Genomic DNA, 16,868 nt, shown 5'->3' with positions numbered 1-16,868 from the left:
CTAACTCCTAACATCCAAAAAAAAAAAAAAAAAAAAGAAAAAAATAACAATTATATATATATATATATATATATATATATATATATATAATTGCATGCCCCGGTATCTACGATATGGAGTCTTGCATGCCCCGGTAGCTGCAATATTGAGTCTTTCCATCCACCTCCGGTTGCTTCATTCCGGAGGTCCATGCAATTTATATATATATATATATATATATATATATATATATATATATATATATATATATATATATATATATATATATATATATATTTGCATGCCCCGGTAGCTAAATGCTTAGTTATGGCGCTGGGCAAAACCAAAGCCCATGGCCAGTATACAATATTTTTCTGTATGCATTATTTTCTGTTGAGCACTACTGACACCGTTGAAACGGTGAGTCTTAGGTCGCCTGCGGATACATTAGTCCAATCAATGCGTCTGAACCTGGTGTGTAATCCCAAGGTAACTGCTCACAGTTAACACGTTTTAATACGTTAATTCACGTTTTAAGTAATACAGTGTCCCCTTCAGACATGTCAAAGGAGAGATTCGGAAATAACATACAAAACTATGCGCGAGTAAATACCATCCTAACTCCTAACATCCAAAAAAAAAAAAAAAAAAAAGAAAAAAATAACAATTATATATATATATATATATATATATATATATATATATATATATATATATATATAATTGCATGCCCCGGTATCTACGATATGGAGTCTTGCATGCCCCGGTAGCTGCAATATTGAGTCTTTCCATCCACCTCCGGTTGCTTCATTCCGGAGGTCCATGCAATTTATATATATATATATATATATATATATATATATATATATATATATATATATATATATATATTTGCATGCCCCGGTAGCTAAATGCTTAGTTATGGCGCTGGGCAAAACCAAAGCCCATGGCCAGTATACAATATTTTTCTGTATGCATTATTTTCTGTTGAGCACTACTGACACCGTTGAAACGGTGAGTCTTAGGTCGCCTGCGGATACATTAGTCCAATCAATGCGTCTGAACCTGGTGTGTAATCCCAAGGTAACTGCTCACAGTTAACACGTTTTAATACGTTAATTCACGTTTTAAGTAATACAGTGTCCCCTTCAGACATGTCAAAGGAGAGATTCGGAAATAACATACAAAACTATGCGCGAGTAAATACCATCCTAACTCCTAACATCCAAAAAAAAAAAAAAAAAAAAGAAAAAAATAACAATTATATATATATATATATATATATATATATATATATATATATATATATATATATATATATATAATTGCATGCCCCGGTATCTACGATATGGAGTCTTGCATGCCCCGGTAGCTGCAATATTGAGTCTTTCCATCCACCTCCGGTTGCTTCATTCCGGAGGTCCATGCAATTTATATATATATATATATATATATATATATATGTATATTTGCATGCCCCGGTAGCTAAATGCTTAGTTATGGCGCTGGGCAAAACCAAAGCCCATTGCCAGTATACAATATTTTTCTGTATGCATTATTATGCAGTATATACACTATGCTTTTACACTGCATACCACAGTAAATTGTTATAAGGGGAAATCAATACCAGTTTTCCATAAAGTGTGTTTATTTTGTTGCTTAAAGATATATTCTGTGTTCAAGGTAAAATGTACTAAATGAATGTATTAACTTTGTCTTACAAAACAATATAATAATTATTATTTTTTTTAATTTAGTAATCGCCAATTATTTCATTATTTTCTCCCAATTTGGCATATCCAATTATTTTTTAGGCTAAGCTCACCGCTACCACCCCCGCACTGACTCGGGAGCAGCGAGGACTCCTGACAGAGGATCTTGATCTGCGCTTTCCCCACGTCCCACCACTGATGCCATGTGGGGAAGCGAGATCCAAAAGTCCCGGAAAGAGCTCGTCCTCCAACAAGGCGTTGTTAAGGTGCCAGTAGGTAGCACCGTGCCTAGCTGACAACAGGGCGACCGTCACGGCCACCAGGTTGTGATCAGTGAACAGCGCTGGCCTTATGTCAGAGGAGCGAACTCAATATGCGTGGTTCCGTGAAACGCAGAACCTGTCAATCCAGGACTGAGACACCCACCCCTCCCTCACCCTGGTGAAGGTGAAGGCCGAGGCGCCCGGGTGTTGCCATCTCCAGATGTTGACCAGAGAGAGTCGAGCGATCAGCTCCCTCAGAGCTGCCGACAAGAGAGGGTAGGGTTCTTGCCCCACCCTGTCTGCGGCCTCGAGGGTGCAGTTGAAGTCACCCCCGAGGACCATGGACACGTCGGCGTTGATGTTGCTCATGTAGGTCAACATCCGGCGAAAGAATTGGACTCTCGGCAGACCTAAGGACGGAGTGTACACGTTCAAGAGGTTAACGATACTGTCTCCTTCCTGGATCCAGTGGTGTAACAGACGGCCTGGCACGACATTGACTACATCGAGTACCATGGGAAGAAAGGACACAGAGAAGAGCGTCACCACCCCACAAGATGATTCAGCAGCGAGTTGGCTTCAGCCTCTGGAGTTGTGAGGGTTTCCTGCAGGAAGCACACAGTAACCTCCTTTTTTCAGATTACCTGGGCCCTGCGGAAATGGTCCTGCAACTGTTGACGTTCACAGTACCGATGTGATACATGATCTTCTGTCAGGATTAGCTCACGGGAGATCCTGATCTTCTGGAAATCCCCCCATCTGTCCAGGGCCAGCTGTACCTTGTCCCTGTGGTGGATAGTGACCTCCAAGAACACAGGGATGTCTGGGAAAGACAGCCTCCCCGAATCCATGCTGCACGTGGATGTGGTGTCTTCCTCCCTCCCAGCTCTCCATCGCCCCCTCACGATGGTAAAGCACAACGCACTCACGTTGTTGCGTAAGCATGTTGTGCCTTATTTTGAGTCTCACCGGTCCTCCCTGCACCCCACCCCCAGGGGACACGGCGGGAGAGGCCGGTGGAGGGACCGTCGTGGGAACTGTGGGAACCGTCTGCACCCTCGATTGTACGCTGCCGAGCCAGATGGTTCCATCCCCAGTTTGGGCCCCTTTTTGCAGGACCGAAGAACGGTCTCAGGCCCGTCCTCAGTCCTCAGAGGGAGGGGATCTATCCGCTCGGGTTCTTCCCCTCCCTCTGTGGTGGTCACTGGACCAGGCTCTGCCATCGCTGCGGACCCCGGGACTGCCTCAAGCGATGTTGCCATTTCCCCCTCAGCGACAGCACTAGGTCCGGGACCCTTGTCGCCACCACAGGGGGAAGCCTGAGGCGGTTGCTCTTTCAGTGGCTCCTCCTGCATCCCTTCAGTGACCTTGACCAGAACCGGACCCTCAGCGGTGGGCTGGGGACCAGTTTTCTGGTCCTTTTGTTCCAGGGGGAGGGGATCTCCCCCGAAAGCACTACCTTGTGCACCCTTGGTTTCTTCCCCTCCTTCCGGCCCGTCACTGGTGGGCTGAGGACCGGTTTCCTGGTCTGTTTGTTTTACGGGGAGGGGTTCTACTTCGAGGGCACTATCTTCTTGTGCCCTCTTGGGTTCTTCCCCTCCTTCCTGTACCTCAGTGGAGGTCGCTTGCATGGGCTCCACGTTGTCAGCCTGCCTCAGGAATTGTTTCTTCCATCCCCTCCTTGGCAACACCGGGGTCAAGACCAACGTCGCCGGCGGTAGGGGGTGGAACCTGAGGCAGTTGTTCTTTTGGGGGCCCCTCCTGGCCCCCTCAGTGACCTCCACTGCGGCAGGACCCCTGCTTGGCCCCCCCGGTGGACTTGGCTTCCTTCTTTTTCCTCCTAAGGGGAGTGGTCCACTCGGCAGCCTTCTCCCACTGCGCACTGTCAGGAGGCGAAGAGGATCCGGCCACCTCGGGGACCTTGAGCTTAGGGCACCTATTTTTCTGGTGCCCCAGCTCTTTGCAGTGGTAGCACCACACCTCCTCCTCCACCACTTCCTGACCCGCCAGGTGGATGGTCACCTGGTGGCAGAAAGAGAGGACATGACGGAGGGGCTGGTCTTTGCAGCCCAAGGGGATGGGGTGAATTGCAGTCTTTAACTCCCCCAGGGCTTGCTGGTGGGGTTTAAGCAGGGTATCCTGTATGAACGGTGGCATGTTCGACAGGATGACCCTGCTGCCCAGCCCCACGAGGGGTTAAATGGGAACGAACATCCCCCCGATGGTAAGACCCCTCTCGATAGACATGTTCACGGCGGCCTCCGATTTTAGGAAGAACACGGCCTTCCCGTACATTTTGGAGGCTGCCACGATGGCCGTTGGCCCCACCACCTTTGCCATGGCCTTGACAAAGGCCTCTATTGAGAGGGTGTCTCTCAGGAGGCACCTGACCCTGTGCTTTCTGATGATGTTCTTGAAGGGGGAGGCTGCTCTGCTTGCCGCCACCAGTGCCCACTTTTTTGGACTTTGTGGAGCTTGCCCGCTCATTTTCTTTGATTTATTTATTTATTTATGTATTTATTTATTTTCAATAAATAAACAAACACACAGACACATCCCTGCACTGACAAAAATTCACAGGGCAGGGATACACTCACACAACACAAGACAAACATCCACCTACACTGCAAATTATCAGCAGTGTAGGGGCACACACAAAGAAAAGACAAAGACAAAAAAGTATTTATTTATTTATTTTTAGAAATAATTATTTATAAACAAACTAAATACACACACACACACACACACACACACACACACACACACACACACCTGCACTGTAAAAAACACCAGGGCAGGGGTACACACAACACAAAATCAAATATGTCAAGTCTTACACATTGGGTGTGAGACTCACGCATTAGCATGCTATCTCACTCTCACACGCTTTCTTAAGATTATCTCACCCATTTTGAGTAAATGTTAGTGGTGTCAATTAATTGCAGTTAAATCCGTGATTAACAAGAAAGTTGAATAAGACGCTAATGTTTGTAACTCGGGTCAATGTCAAATCCGGTTTGCCTGTATAAGGTACCCGTAGCCATTTTGAGTAAATATATAAAGATTTAAAATATTTTTTGTAGGGGCTGCAAGAGACAACAGTACATCCGGGGCCTCGGGCACGGGACTTAGAGCATGGAAAGCCGCTTTCCAAGCTTGTGTACTGTGGTAACCATGGAGACTACAGGTGTTCTATACACACGCAAGAGGAGAGAGGAGGCTACACAGGTTTTTTTTGGTGCGTGAACACCTGACTGTCAAAAAAAGTATGAGTTTGCCCAAAAAACAAGCAGGACTTGATCGAAATTTAGCGGGTAATATGAGCAATAATATACAGTAATATACCAAATAATATTTGTACTGTAAAGTGTTTTTCAATACAATTATCACTATGACAAGGTGATATGCAAAATAAACATATTGTTGTATTGATAAAACAGTTTTATTTTGTGTTAGGTTTATATAAAAACAGTTTATTTTTGAATATTTCTCTTGTTCTGTCCACTGACTGTATGCTTAAACCAAGGGTTATTTACTCTGGTCCTCAGGGATCTCAAATCATCCAGGTTTTTGTTCCAACCAGCAAATAATTCTTGTTATTAAAATCCACTGGTTTGTATTGCATATATAATTCGCACATGCCCTAGACTAGTATGAATTAGGACATTTAAGTGTTTCATATGCGATATTAAGCAGTGTACATTTTAAAACAAACTATTCTGGTTGGATTAAAAACCTGGACTATTGGATGTCACAAAGGACCAAATATGAGCAATGACCTAACACCACACCTGGAAAGTCTCACTCTTTGACCTTGAATCTCACTTTTTGGGGCTGTAAATCTCACTCTTAAGGAAAGCCAACCCTTGGCATCTTTGCAAAACAAAACCACCTGCAGTCCAATAATGCAGGGGCACACAAAACAAAACTAACTCAAAGGTTTTGTTTTTTTTCCTTAATAAAGAAAAAAACAATGAAAATACAAAACAAAGTTAAAGGTATTTTTTAAAAATGAATTACAAAAAAAAACCCTTCAACTAAAAGAACAAAGAAAAAACAGGGCAGAACAATGTGTCTGCCCTTCCCCCACTCTGCACAGGGCAGAAGCAGGGGATTAAAACAAAACAATGTTTAAAGCAAAAACGAAAACAGTTTTGTGATTAAAAGTAAAATTAAAAGAAACAAAAGAAAGTGCCCAACCTTGCTTAGCTTCTGAGATCAGACAAGATTAGGCTTACTCAAGGTGGTGTGGCTGATGTGACATCTGATGAAAAAATTCATTTTAGCACCCCCTAAACAAATGATAAAACGATAAAACGATAAATTAAATGTTCAAATGTATTAGTGAACCAAAATAAATGGTACAGAGCATGCCACTTAAGCCCACTGGTCAACAAAAGCTGTCATGTTGCCTCTGGACTCTGTGTTGACGTGCTCTGAAGCAACACTCGACCGGACCAGGGTCCTGAACACGCAATCAAAGAGACCCTCCCCGGTGATCTTGCGCTTCCTGGTCTTGTAGCAGATTCACCAGGAGGTTTCTCTTCTTGGTGGAGCCATAGTAGTAGTATTAGTATCCTCTATTACTCCTGGTTAACGTGACCGTACCTTTACTAGATGCACTAAGCTCTTTCTCAAGTAAAACAGTGTCTTAATTATGATGACCTGTTAATGGAAAATCTGTATTGACCACTTAGATATTGAGCAATGTGTTGCTTCTTCTTTAAACGTGCTGTCAAATAAAAAAAATCTCATTGATGTTATATGTATATTGTCTGTGTTTTTCTTGGTGGCACTGTTCCCCGTATTTTAGATCTGTATCTGAACCTAGTATTTTGGACGTTTTGGATTAAAGAAAATCTACATTTGTTTTACAATTAAATGCTTATGGGAAACAACTATTCTAAAATGTGCAATGGTGTGTTAAAAAATTTGAAAGCCACTAGGTGGCAGTAAAACCTAAGGAACTGTGCCACAGTGATTTTTCAATGCACTGTTGAGAATCATTGCATGCGTCGGGGCGCTGTTTCTTGGCTGCAAACAGGCGTCACTATGCCCCGCATCAAAGAGAACGTAGCGTTAACCCTCAGTGACGTCCTTGCAAAACATCCCTTTTGCACTTGCGTGGTGGGCAGTTCTTTACGAGCGGAAGAGGTATCTTCGAGAAACGGAAGCGTTGCAGTCCTTTCTGCTTGCGGACAGCCATCATGGTGAGAGCATGAAGTGAGCTATCGGGGTTGAAATACAAAATAAAGTTAATATTAGCAGTGTTTGTGAATCAGAAGTGTTATCGGGTACAGTGGGAACATGTGGGGAATAACATATAAAAAAAACTGGGTAGAAAAGAAACAATTCACAATTAGTATTTTAACCTTATTAAGTTGATCTAGGCGGCCTTTCTAAACGTGGTGTGTGGCTCTTGGGAGGCGAGTTAGGCCGGGCATCCACTGGAAACACATTTATAGTTTTTCTTCATGTTGTTTAGTTGAATTATATGAATAAACAATGTCCTAAGATATATAAAACACAAACCTATGTCGTTATTTGCTTCAACCCCGTAATGTTATTTTGAAAACGTTAATAAAAGAAAAGTTAAATACATACGCTGGTCTTATGTCAATGCGTAATTTTTTTTAAAAAGTACTAGGATAGAACTAATATTCTAACGTTAACCTCTTTGTACTGTCATATGTGTATTTTGTAAACGCGTGGTTGAAATAGCGTGTCTTAACACGATACCTGTTAGGTACTGATGGTTGCTTCCAGTAGGTGTTTAATGTTGAGTACGGGTACTAGTATTTAAGATAAATAAGCACTAGTTTATTTGTGGTACATATGCATAGCAACTACCGGTAGTGATCATCATAATGCCGCTTTGATTGTATCAATGGGAACAACATGATGGGACTACAACTTCCCAAGTTCTTGCTATGCCGTTTCCACTTGAATAGATGTGTTACATAGTGACATACTGGCAAACATTATATTAATTATGTTCTAAAATTACCCTTTTCAACTTTATATGCCCAGTCCCATGTTTCTTTAACTGTCGCTATGTTTTCTAAATTGTAATTCCTGCCCAAGTACATTTTAAGCAACAACCCGTTCACACATGATATCTGGTGTTGAGAGATTACGCAAAGCCAGTGGGGAAATAGGCCTACATTTAAAATGGTACTCAATGTGTCGTTGCATATATTTCTTTATTTATAACGTTTAGTGTTGTCAGAGGATCAAACAATTCCGTTTCTTTGAAAATAAGATTTTTTTTTTTAATAAAAATTGCAGGTGTTCAAACGTTACGTCGAGATTGGCCGCGTTGCCTACGTTTCATTTGGCCCACACGCTGGCAAGCTGGTAGCCATCATTGACGTTATTGACCAAAACAGGGTAAGTGGTGGCAAACCTGTCTAGTGTTAATGTTTATAAACACACATTGTGAAGTATGGATTTGAGGTCGTTATGTATTGAAAATATCACGTTTTGTGTGCTGCCTTTGCAGTTTGCTTAGTTTTGTAATTGGTGTAATCAAGAACACCACATTTTAATATAATCTGTATAGAAATGATAACTTAAATCTCTAGTCACAATGTTAGTACTTTGATAATAATAAAATTGACTATTTAATCAAATTCTCTGTGTGCATTGCAGGCTCTGATAGATGGCCCCTGCTCTGGTGTAAAGAGACAGGCCATGCCCTTCAAGTGCATGCAGCTTACTGACTTCGTTATTAAGGTCCCACACAGGTAAGCATCTTGAGGCACTTAAGATTTGACACTTCAAATGTCCATTGTTTTGATACAGAATCTTTCTCATCCTGCAATTTATATATAGTGGTAAGATGATGCTGTGTACTGATGTTTTCAGAGTCTAAAATTGTTTTATCAGTAATTTGTATTATCAGGAATCTAAAGCCAAATACATACTCAGTTTTTTTTTTATTGAAGTTAACCCTGAAATCAAATTTCAATTACAGAACTATGAAAAGTATCATACATTTAAAAGTACTGTGTGTTTTATTGAGACTACGGCTATAAATGAACTTTTAAAGTATACTAAAGACAGATTAACTTTCCTTTTGTAAATGGACAGATAATTACCCCATAAATTAATGTTTATTCAATCTGTGTCTGCTTGTCAGGAGTCAGGGAATGGCATAAGAATGAAATCTGTATTTTAATAGATACATTTCTTGGGGTTTTTTTTGAGTGCGGTGTATCATTTTGGGTAGCGGGGTGCACACTCGTATCTTTTAAATATTCTATGCTAATGAAAATGCTTATAAATCGGTTGTGAGTTTTAAGATTGTTAATTAGTTATAGACATGGTGCTTACCATTAGATTTAAGAAGAGCAGGTAATGCATGTCTGCTTGTTCTCTGTGGCAGGCTGTTGTCTGTGTGGAAAGGGAGTGTGCGCCTGAGGCCTGTGCTGACATGGGCTGTTCTTTTCCTTTTCCATAGAGGGGATGTTTAATCTTGCTTAACCCTATTTTAATATTGGTAAATTTAATAAGGGTAAGATTGAGTTTATAGTGAAATGAATGTATAGTGAAGCATTCTTTTTGAGTATTATTATTATTATTATTATTATTATTATTATTATTATTATTATTATTATTATTATCATCTGGATTAATGTCTTTAATTCTTATGGGTATTTGCCCAGTAATGGTTTTGCTGGGGGAAGGATCTACCTGTGAAGGTATAAGAGGTCAGTATGAGGAGCTCAGTGTGTGAGCTGGAGGTTACTGACCTCTGTGGTAGCCTAGGTAGAGAAGGATTGTGTATATGGCTTTTTTTTTTGGATCCAGGTTCAGTGTAAATAGTTATTTGTTGAAAGAACAAGTTTACTTTTGTTCACAAATAGTGTTTGTTTCTTTTAACTGAATTTATGGTTGTGCGTCCTCCCTGTTTAACATCAGCCACTCGGCACACCCTCACACCTTGTAAAAATTCATACTATCAGGAAATTTGTCTGTTTGTTTAAATGAGAATTCACTGTATATTCTTCAGTATAAATGCACTTTAATTTCCTTTGATTAATGATGTACTGTTGTATTTAATAGTGCAGTTGATTTATTTATTTTTTCAATGTATGTTAGCACTTTGTATCTGTTCTTGGACCTATTGTGCTTGCAACGCTAGGGATTCACTCCTGTTTGACTAAGCACATTCAGCACCATATCTTGTATCAATCCCACTTAAAACTAGACATTACTGCAATTACAATGGGCACATACACAACTGATTTCTAGGCCCAAGGATTTTTTTGTGTTCTACGCAAAAATAACCTAGGATATGAATGATGAGCATTGTCCCGGATTCATAGCAGTGTCACATGCTGTATTAGTGTTAAGGGAATTGTATTTACCAGTTCTCAGCCCAGTCTGAAGTTCTACTCAGATGTGTTCTAAATACCATATTTAAGATTTAATGCGAACAGTATTACAAGAGAGTTTGTTACTACTTTCATGATAATGGTAAGTGCCCCTTTAGTCATTTTTACTTTGATTTTAAATTGTTGTTTTTTTCTGGTGGTTTTTCAGTGCAGGTCAGAAGGCAGTGAGAAAGGCCTGGGAAAAGGCAGAAGTCAATGAGAAGTGGTCTTCATCCAACTGGGCAAAGAAAATCTTGGCCAAAGAAAAGGTGTGTAATTGGTGTCTCAGAGTTTTGCATTCAGGTGTCATCGGGCAACTGTGGTCAGACCTCTGTGACTGCTGTTCCCATTATCTGAACACACCCCATCAAGCACCTGGGTACAACTCGGTCTCAAACTGCTATCTGGCAGTGGGAAGATGCTTTTAATTCAATCCAATTTCTGGTCCCGATTAGGGCTGTCAGTTAAGCCTCAAAATAGCAATCGATTAGGGCACACAAAATATAATCATTTGAGTAAGTTGAAGATGATTGTACCGCCCGCATACATTTTCGCTCCATTCCTCTCCCCGCGACATTATTATTTTAATATCATTGCTGTTAAGTAAAAGCTTGTGCACAACAATTGAATACGAGGGGTAATTATACCTTAGTAGCGTCAGGAGAGAGGGAAAAAAAACACAACATTCACAACAAGCCTGAAGCAAGTTTTAAAATGCTACAGGGGTGTTACAAAAATATTTATTCCAAACAGATTATAGTACTTTGGAATGTAACCTATATAAACTAGACACAAGTTTATGAAAAGCGTCTTTTTTTTTTTTATTCAGTGACAGCTGCAACATCATGCATTGGATATGTGAAACACACAATGCCGAAATCCCTGCCTTCATCGTCTTCATCTTTAATAATAATAATAAATTGATTTACTTACCACAACATGCATACCCGCTATAGGTCAAGCTGATTGTTACTCCAAAATTACGTTTAACATCACCGATTGTTTTATTTATTTTTTTAACGTTATTGAATATTGTTAAATATTAATCATCGAACAGTTCATTTTGAAACTCCAAAGTGCAAACTGTACAGTCAGTTTTCTTCAATGTGCACAATTTATTTACAGTCTGTTTGCTAGGAATACAAGCCTGTTGTCCTGCTCTGGATTCAAGGAGGAGTGCTTTTTTTTGTTTACATCGAACACACAGAGGCGCGTACTTACAAAGCATTTTTAAAACTGATTCGCTGGTAGGTGGGACCAGCAAATCAGATGCTAGTTAACACGAGCAGGAAAAAAAGACCACACCCACTGCTTGTCTGGTAGAAATACTGTACATAGCAAGGTCAGGGTGTTAAGTGCGTTGATAAATTTAAATATTATTAACTGTGCGTGTTACAAAAATGTAATTAAATTGATTATCCCGTATTTATATTGATTTATATAATGAGGAATGGAATCAATTGAAAAGCCGATTTTCAGTGTAATCGTAGCAGCCCTAGTCCTGATGTATTTTTTACATGATCTTTTTCTGGTGCACTATGAGAACGATTGTAACTGTTTATATTCTGTACATTTCTCAATAGGAAAAATATATTGCTTAGCCGAGTATAGCAAAACCTATATACTTTTGCGTCTATCTTTGATTTTCAGTAGGTCTGAAGATTTATAACACAGCTTTAAAATGTAACTTTTTATTATTGCAGAGGGCCAAAATGACAGACTTCGAACGTTACAAGGTTATGAAGGCCAAGAAAATGGTATGTTTCCTTTTTTCAAAATAATTCGGGGTGGGGTTGTATTACCAAGAGGATGAATTGAGTACTTTATTGATTGATCCAAGACGCAAAAATGCTTTGTTTTGCAAACCACAAGGGTGTGTTGATTTGAAATGTGCTAAATCAGAAATACTATTGTTGCTAATTAACAACATTTCTATTTTTTTTTTTTTACAGAGGAACAAGATCATCAAGCATGAAGTAAAGAAGCTCCAAAAAGAGGCTATCAAAGCATAACAACCTGTTATATTGACAATAAAGTATTGGTTAAAAAAATGTTCTCTTGTAAAGTGCGTTCCTTTTGTATAATCGACAGTGTAAAAAAAAAAAAATATATATATATATATATATATATATATATATATATATATATATAGAAAAAGCTGTGGTAAGCAACATAAGTTAATGGTATAAAGGCAATTGAACATTTTGCCTATACTGGACAGTTGGTGATTTTGGAGTTGAGTAAGCCATTTAAAAAAAAAAAAAAAAAGTTACAAAAACCTTATAAAAGTAATGGAGTCAAATGATATTGCAAGATTTGTGTTGTAAACAGGATAAATATAGTGACTCGGTAACAGTCTAAATGGTGGCTTAGGACTGGAAGAGAACACATAGATATAAATGAGTTAAGTTGTGAGGGTGAGTGCCACCTGGTACTGTACTACAACAAAACCATTATAAAATTTGGTAGACTAATTACTGTTTATATGCTGCTCTACCACTTAACTTATTTCCCACATGAAGCTGAAAACTAAATATTCTGCTAAATAAATCTATATACTTATGCTATTGTCATAAAAATGACAGAGGGTGGCAGATTCAAGAGGAATAGAGATTGGGAGATCAGCGGTAGGGGAAGAAAAGGACTGATTTGGAGAGGTTGAGTTTGAGATGATGCAAGTGCATCCAGGAGGAGATGGCTGAGAGACAGAGATACAGGAGGAGTCGGAAGGGGAGGAAGATCTGGGCATCATCAGCGTAGAAATGATACGAAAAGCCATGGGAGGAGATGAGGGGACCCAGGGAGTGGGTGTATAGAGAAAACAGGAGGGGTCCCAGGACAGCCTTGGGTGGGACACCTGTCAAAAGAGCAAGAGACGGGGAGCCACGCCAGGACATCTAGTATGTGTGATCTGAGAGGTGGGAGGAGAACCAGGCAAGAGCATTTTTTTTTTTTTTTGCAACAACATTGGTTTAAGATTCCTTACAAACTGCTAACTATACAAAGTGCATCATTCTTTGGTGTTGGGGGTAGTTACTTAGAAATAACCATATTCTATGAATGAAACCATATGGGAATATTCATTTTTGTTGAATAAAACAATATAAAGTGACAGCTGTGCACTGTAAGAAATGATAGTGGTTTTAGAACATTAAACCTAGTGCATCTTAACTACTGAACTGGAAATATGGACTGCTAATGGACATGTTTTCTGAAACACTTTCCTTCTGTATCCTTGTTTCATATCTGTTCATCTCTGGAGAATACAGGAGGAACTTGCAATGCATATCAGATTTTTCACTCAATGCTAGTCAGTGCTCTTTAGTGGTGAATGATGGCTATAGCCCCTTTCAAACTGGTGCTCCTACCCAGGTTCCGACCTGGGTTCTGGCTACCCAGATTTAACGTAATGAACATTTATATAAAAAGAGAAATCTATCAGATTATAAACATATTGCCACATAGACTATCAAAGGAAATGGAAAGTGTGCGGACACAAGGGCTTGGCCAAACAAGCTGGTTATGATCTTGGAAAATTAAAAAAAAAAAAAAGGTTTCATTTTACAGACAAGGTTTGTGATAATAGTTTTCTTTGTATCACAACATTAGAACAAGTTCACAGCTTTAAGAATTACATATTTTGAATCGTTTCCGAAAGACTGGGTACCTTGCACCATGTCATTTCTGGTTATCTATGTTTGACAAGTCATCCATAATGAGAACAATGTTATCTCTCTGAAACAATTGTGATACAAAGTACAAGAATGCCTATTAAACTAGGTTTTCTTCCTTTCCTTCCAGACAGCTTTGAAAGGTCGTAGCCCCCCCCCATTACTTTCGAGCTGAATTTAGCTGAAAGTCAGCGGGGGAACAATGAACAAACCCAAACATAAATAGACTTCAAATGTCATAAAATAGTAAAGAAAATGTAATATACTGTGTGTGTGTGTGTATATATATATATATATATATATATATATATATATATATATATATATACTTTTGAATAGTCTATAAAAATATAATAGTATATAAAAGACTACCGGTATTCAAAAGTATTACATCTCTAAATTGATACTGTGCATTTGTAAGATCTGATAGCTAACACTACAAGTTACAGATGAAGATGCTGGGCAGTGAAAACTTGGAAAGTGGTGCATATTGTACACAACATAATTAACAAAATGTTGAATCAACTTATCGCCTTGAGATTTTGTTCAATATTGTAAATAAAATGAAAGACTATATGGGACAATGAACTATTGAAAACAAACAAATAAATAAAAGACTTAAGCATATAAAACAAGCAGAAGATATAAATATTACAGGCATAGTGAGGGATTTAAGAGAAACTAAATCACTATATTCTTACAAGCTACAATAGAAGCTTTTTGCTCCAATCTGGAGACAAGGCCTGCCTCTCGCCAAGCAGTCTGCCCTACCTGGTTCAGAGCGAGACTGTCAGCACTGAGTAGTGAAGTACACTGAAGAAAAACTCTAGCAGACCTTGAAAGATTCATTCAACAAGAATCCCCTTAGACTCTAGTGGGCCAAAGCCCTCTGGCTGCTGAAGGTGTTGCTGTACAGATTCCACTTTGCTTTGTGGTTCTGACAGACAGCCAGCCCAGGCCTCCACGGTATACTGTTTTATAAATTGTTCCTATTGGGGCAGGAGATAGACACCCAGAGCTGGCTGCCACGGCGACAGCGTACAATTAGTATCTCTGCCAAAGCAGCCAAGGTTACAGGGGGACAAAGGGAGGTTCTATTTAGTCATAAACAGCTTGTTTTAACATTATTGGCTAAAAAAATAAAATGAGATGGTGTTGACAGATGTCAGGGGAATAAGGGGTCAGTTTTCAGCTATTTCTTTTGCAGTTTCTATTCCTTTTTTTATAGAAAAATGAGTAAGTTTGGGATCTACAATAATAGGTGACTTAGTCTCCTTCCCAAGATCCTAATTTCTTAAAAGTTTCACTTTTGGGGTTAATCAGCAAACTGTGTCTTGCTTATTTGTGTCACCCTTAATTCTACAGCAAGACAGACCTAACCTAAATATCTTGTCTTGAGGTCTCATATAAATTTAAAGCTTATTTACAAACTGGCAAATTGCACAGGAGGTTCCCTGACTACTCTTACATTGAACTACACATGTCCGTTTCACAGCAAAACATTTTTTTTTTTCGTAACCTCAAGACATATTAAATTAACTATAAATCATTTTAAGGGAGGTGTATTTCTACCTTTTCAGCTGAATGGTTGAGATGTTAGCTTCAGTTGTAAATTAACATTTAGCCTTGGAGCACGGTAAATGCGTAAATGCTACAAACTAAAATATTGTTTTATTTTAATTTGTATCTGCTTATGGTATGAGTAACAGAATCAGCAAACCTCTAATAAACCTTATTTCATACTGTAATGTACTGTATATATATAACAAGTTTACTGCAATGTGTTTACTTTTCTTTCTACACAGCTGCAGAAGGGCTTTTGTCCAAAACATCCTGAAATAATTTTTTTTTTTAATCATTTAAAACTTTTGTTCGTTTATATTCATTTATTTATTTTCTTCTTAAATTACATAGTTTCTTCAAGATGCTGAACTTGGACTTCACTAAAGCTAACATGCAGAAGAGTTTTAAAAGTTACAGTTCTCTTTGTCACCTAACCATGGCTTTGGGCAGCTAGTAAAAGCCACACCGAATGCAAACTTGATTTTTAAACACCTAAATCAGACTTACACATTCACATATATTTATACATTTCATGTACTGAAAAGAAACTTGTCTGACTTCTGATCTGAACAATTTGAAGATAAATCTCCCCCTATCCAAGTTATCAAAATCCCCTGCTAGTAAGTCTGGTTAATTAACACTTTCATTTAGGTCTTCCTCAAGCAACTTACTTTCCAAATGTTTCTCAATAAAAACAAGTTGTATTTGAACTCTGGATAGTTTCATTCCTACAGTCTATTTGTTTTTAATTTATGGTGCCCAGTTATTTAAACCCCTATGTTGATTGTTGCCTCAACACACAACCTCTGTCCCTGTTGTTTCACCTAAATAGCAGATATTGCCAAGCTGAACCCTGAAGACAAGGCCCAGTCTGACTGGTGCTGTGCCTGGCACCTGACCAACAGGGGTTGCTGTGGCGCAGGGAGGTGAACCAGCCCAAGACAAATTTGAACTTTGGAGAGCAAAAGCCAATGAAATGGTCAATGTGGGACACAAGGAAAGATCAACATCCCTGGATTTTAACCAGATAGCTCATAGATCAGCTATGCACTAGCACTGAGAAAACTGCCCAGTGGAAATTGTGCCATCACTAAAATACAAAGCTCAATTTCAGTTTTTTGTTATTATTAGAATTGGTTTAGGTCACTATTAATACATGTGAAAATATGTAAGTCATTCAAGGCCATGTAGGCATCTAATTAAAAAAAAAGAGAGATACCTGGGGGTGGGGAGCAAGAATTAGTCACAGCTTGCCATCCAACATCAAGGAAGGGATGCCACTGGACTTAGAGAGGTAGCAAT

General features: G+C 39.2%; 1 protein-coding gene across 1 annotated transcript; it reads left to right on the top strand.

Moving 5' to 3' along the window:
- Positions 1–7,045: 7,045 nt before the first annotated feature.
- On the top strand, positions 7,046–12,385 carry LOC117394207 (large ribosomal subunit protein eL14-like). Its single transcript, XM_033992285.2, has 6 exons — positions 7,046–7,164; positions 8,243–8,344; positions 8,606–8,700; positions 10,502–10,601; positions 12,036–12,089; positions 12,285–12,385. Exons 1-6 carry the CDS (start codon positions 7,162–7,164, stop codon positions 12,342–12,344), a joined length of 414 nt encoding a protein of 137 aa, XP_033848176.1. The 5' UTR covers positions 7,046–7,161; the 3' UTR covers positions 12,345–12,385.
- Positions 12,386–16,868: the final 4,483 nt, after the last annotated feature.

The sequence above is a fragment of the Acipenser ruthenus genome, chromosome 3 (genome assembly GCF_902713425.1).
Source record: "Acipenser ruthenus chromosome 3, fAciRut3.2 maternal haplotype, whole genome shotgun sequence".
NCBI classification, from domain to species: domain Eukaryota; kingdom Metazoa; phylum Chordata; class Actinopteri; order Acipenseriformes; family Acipenseridae; genus Acipenser; species Acipenser ruthenus.
Note: the sequence above shows the minus strand (reverse complement) of the source record. Positions and strands in the feature narration are given on the sequence as shown.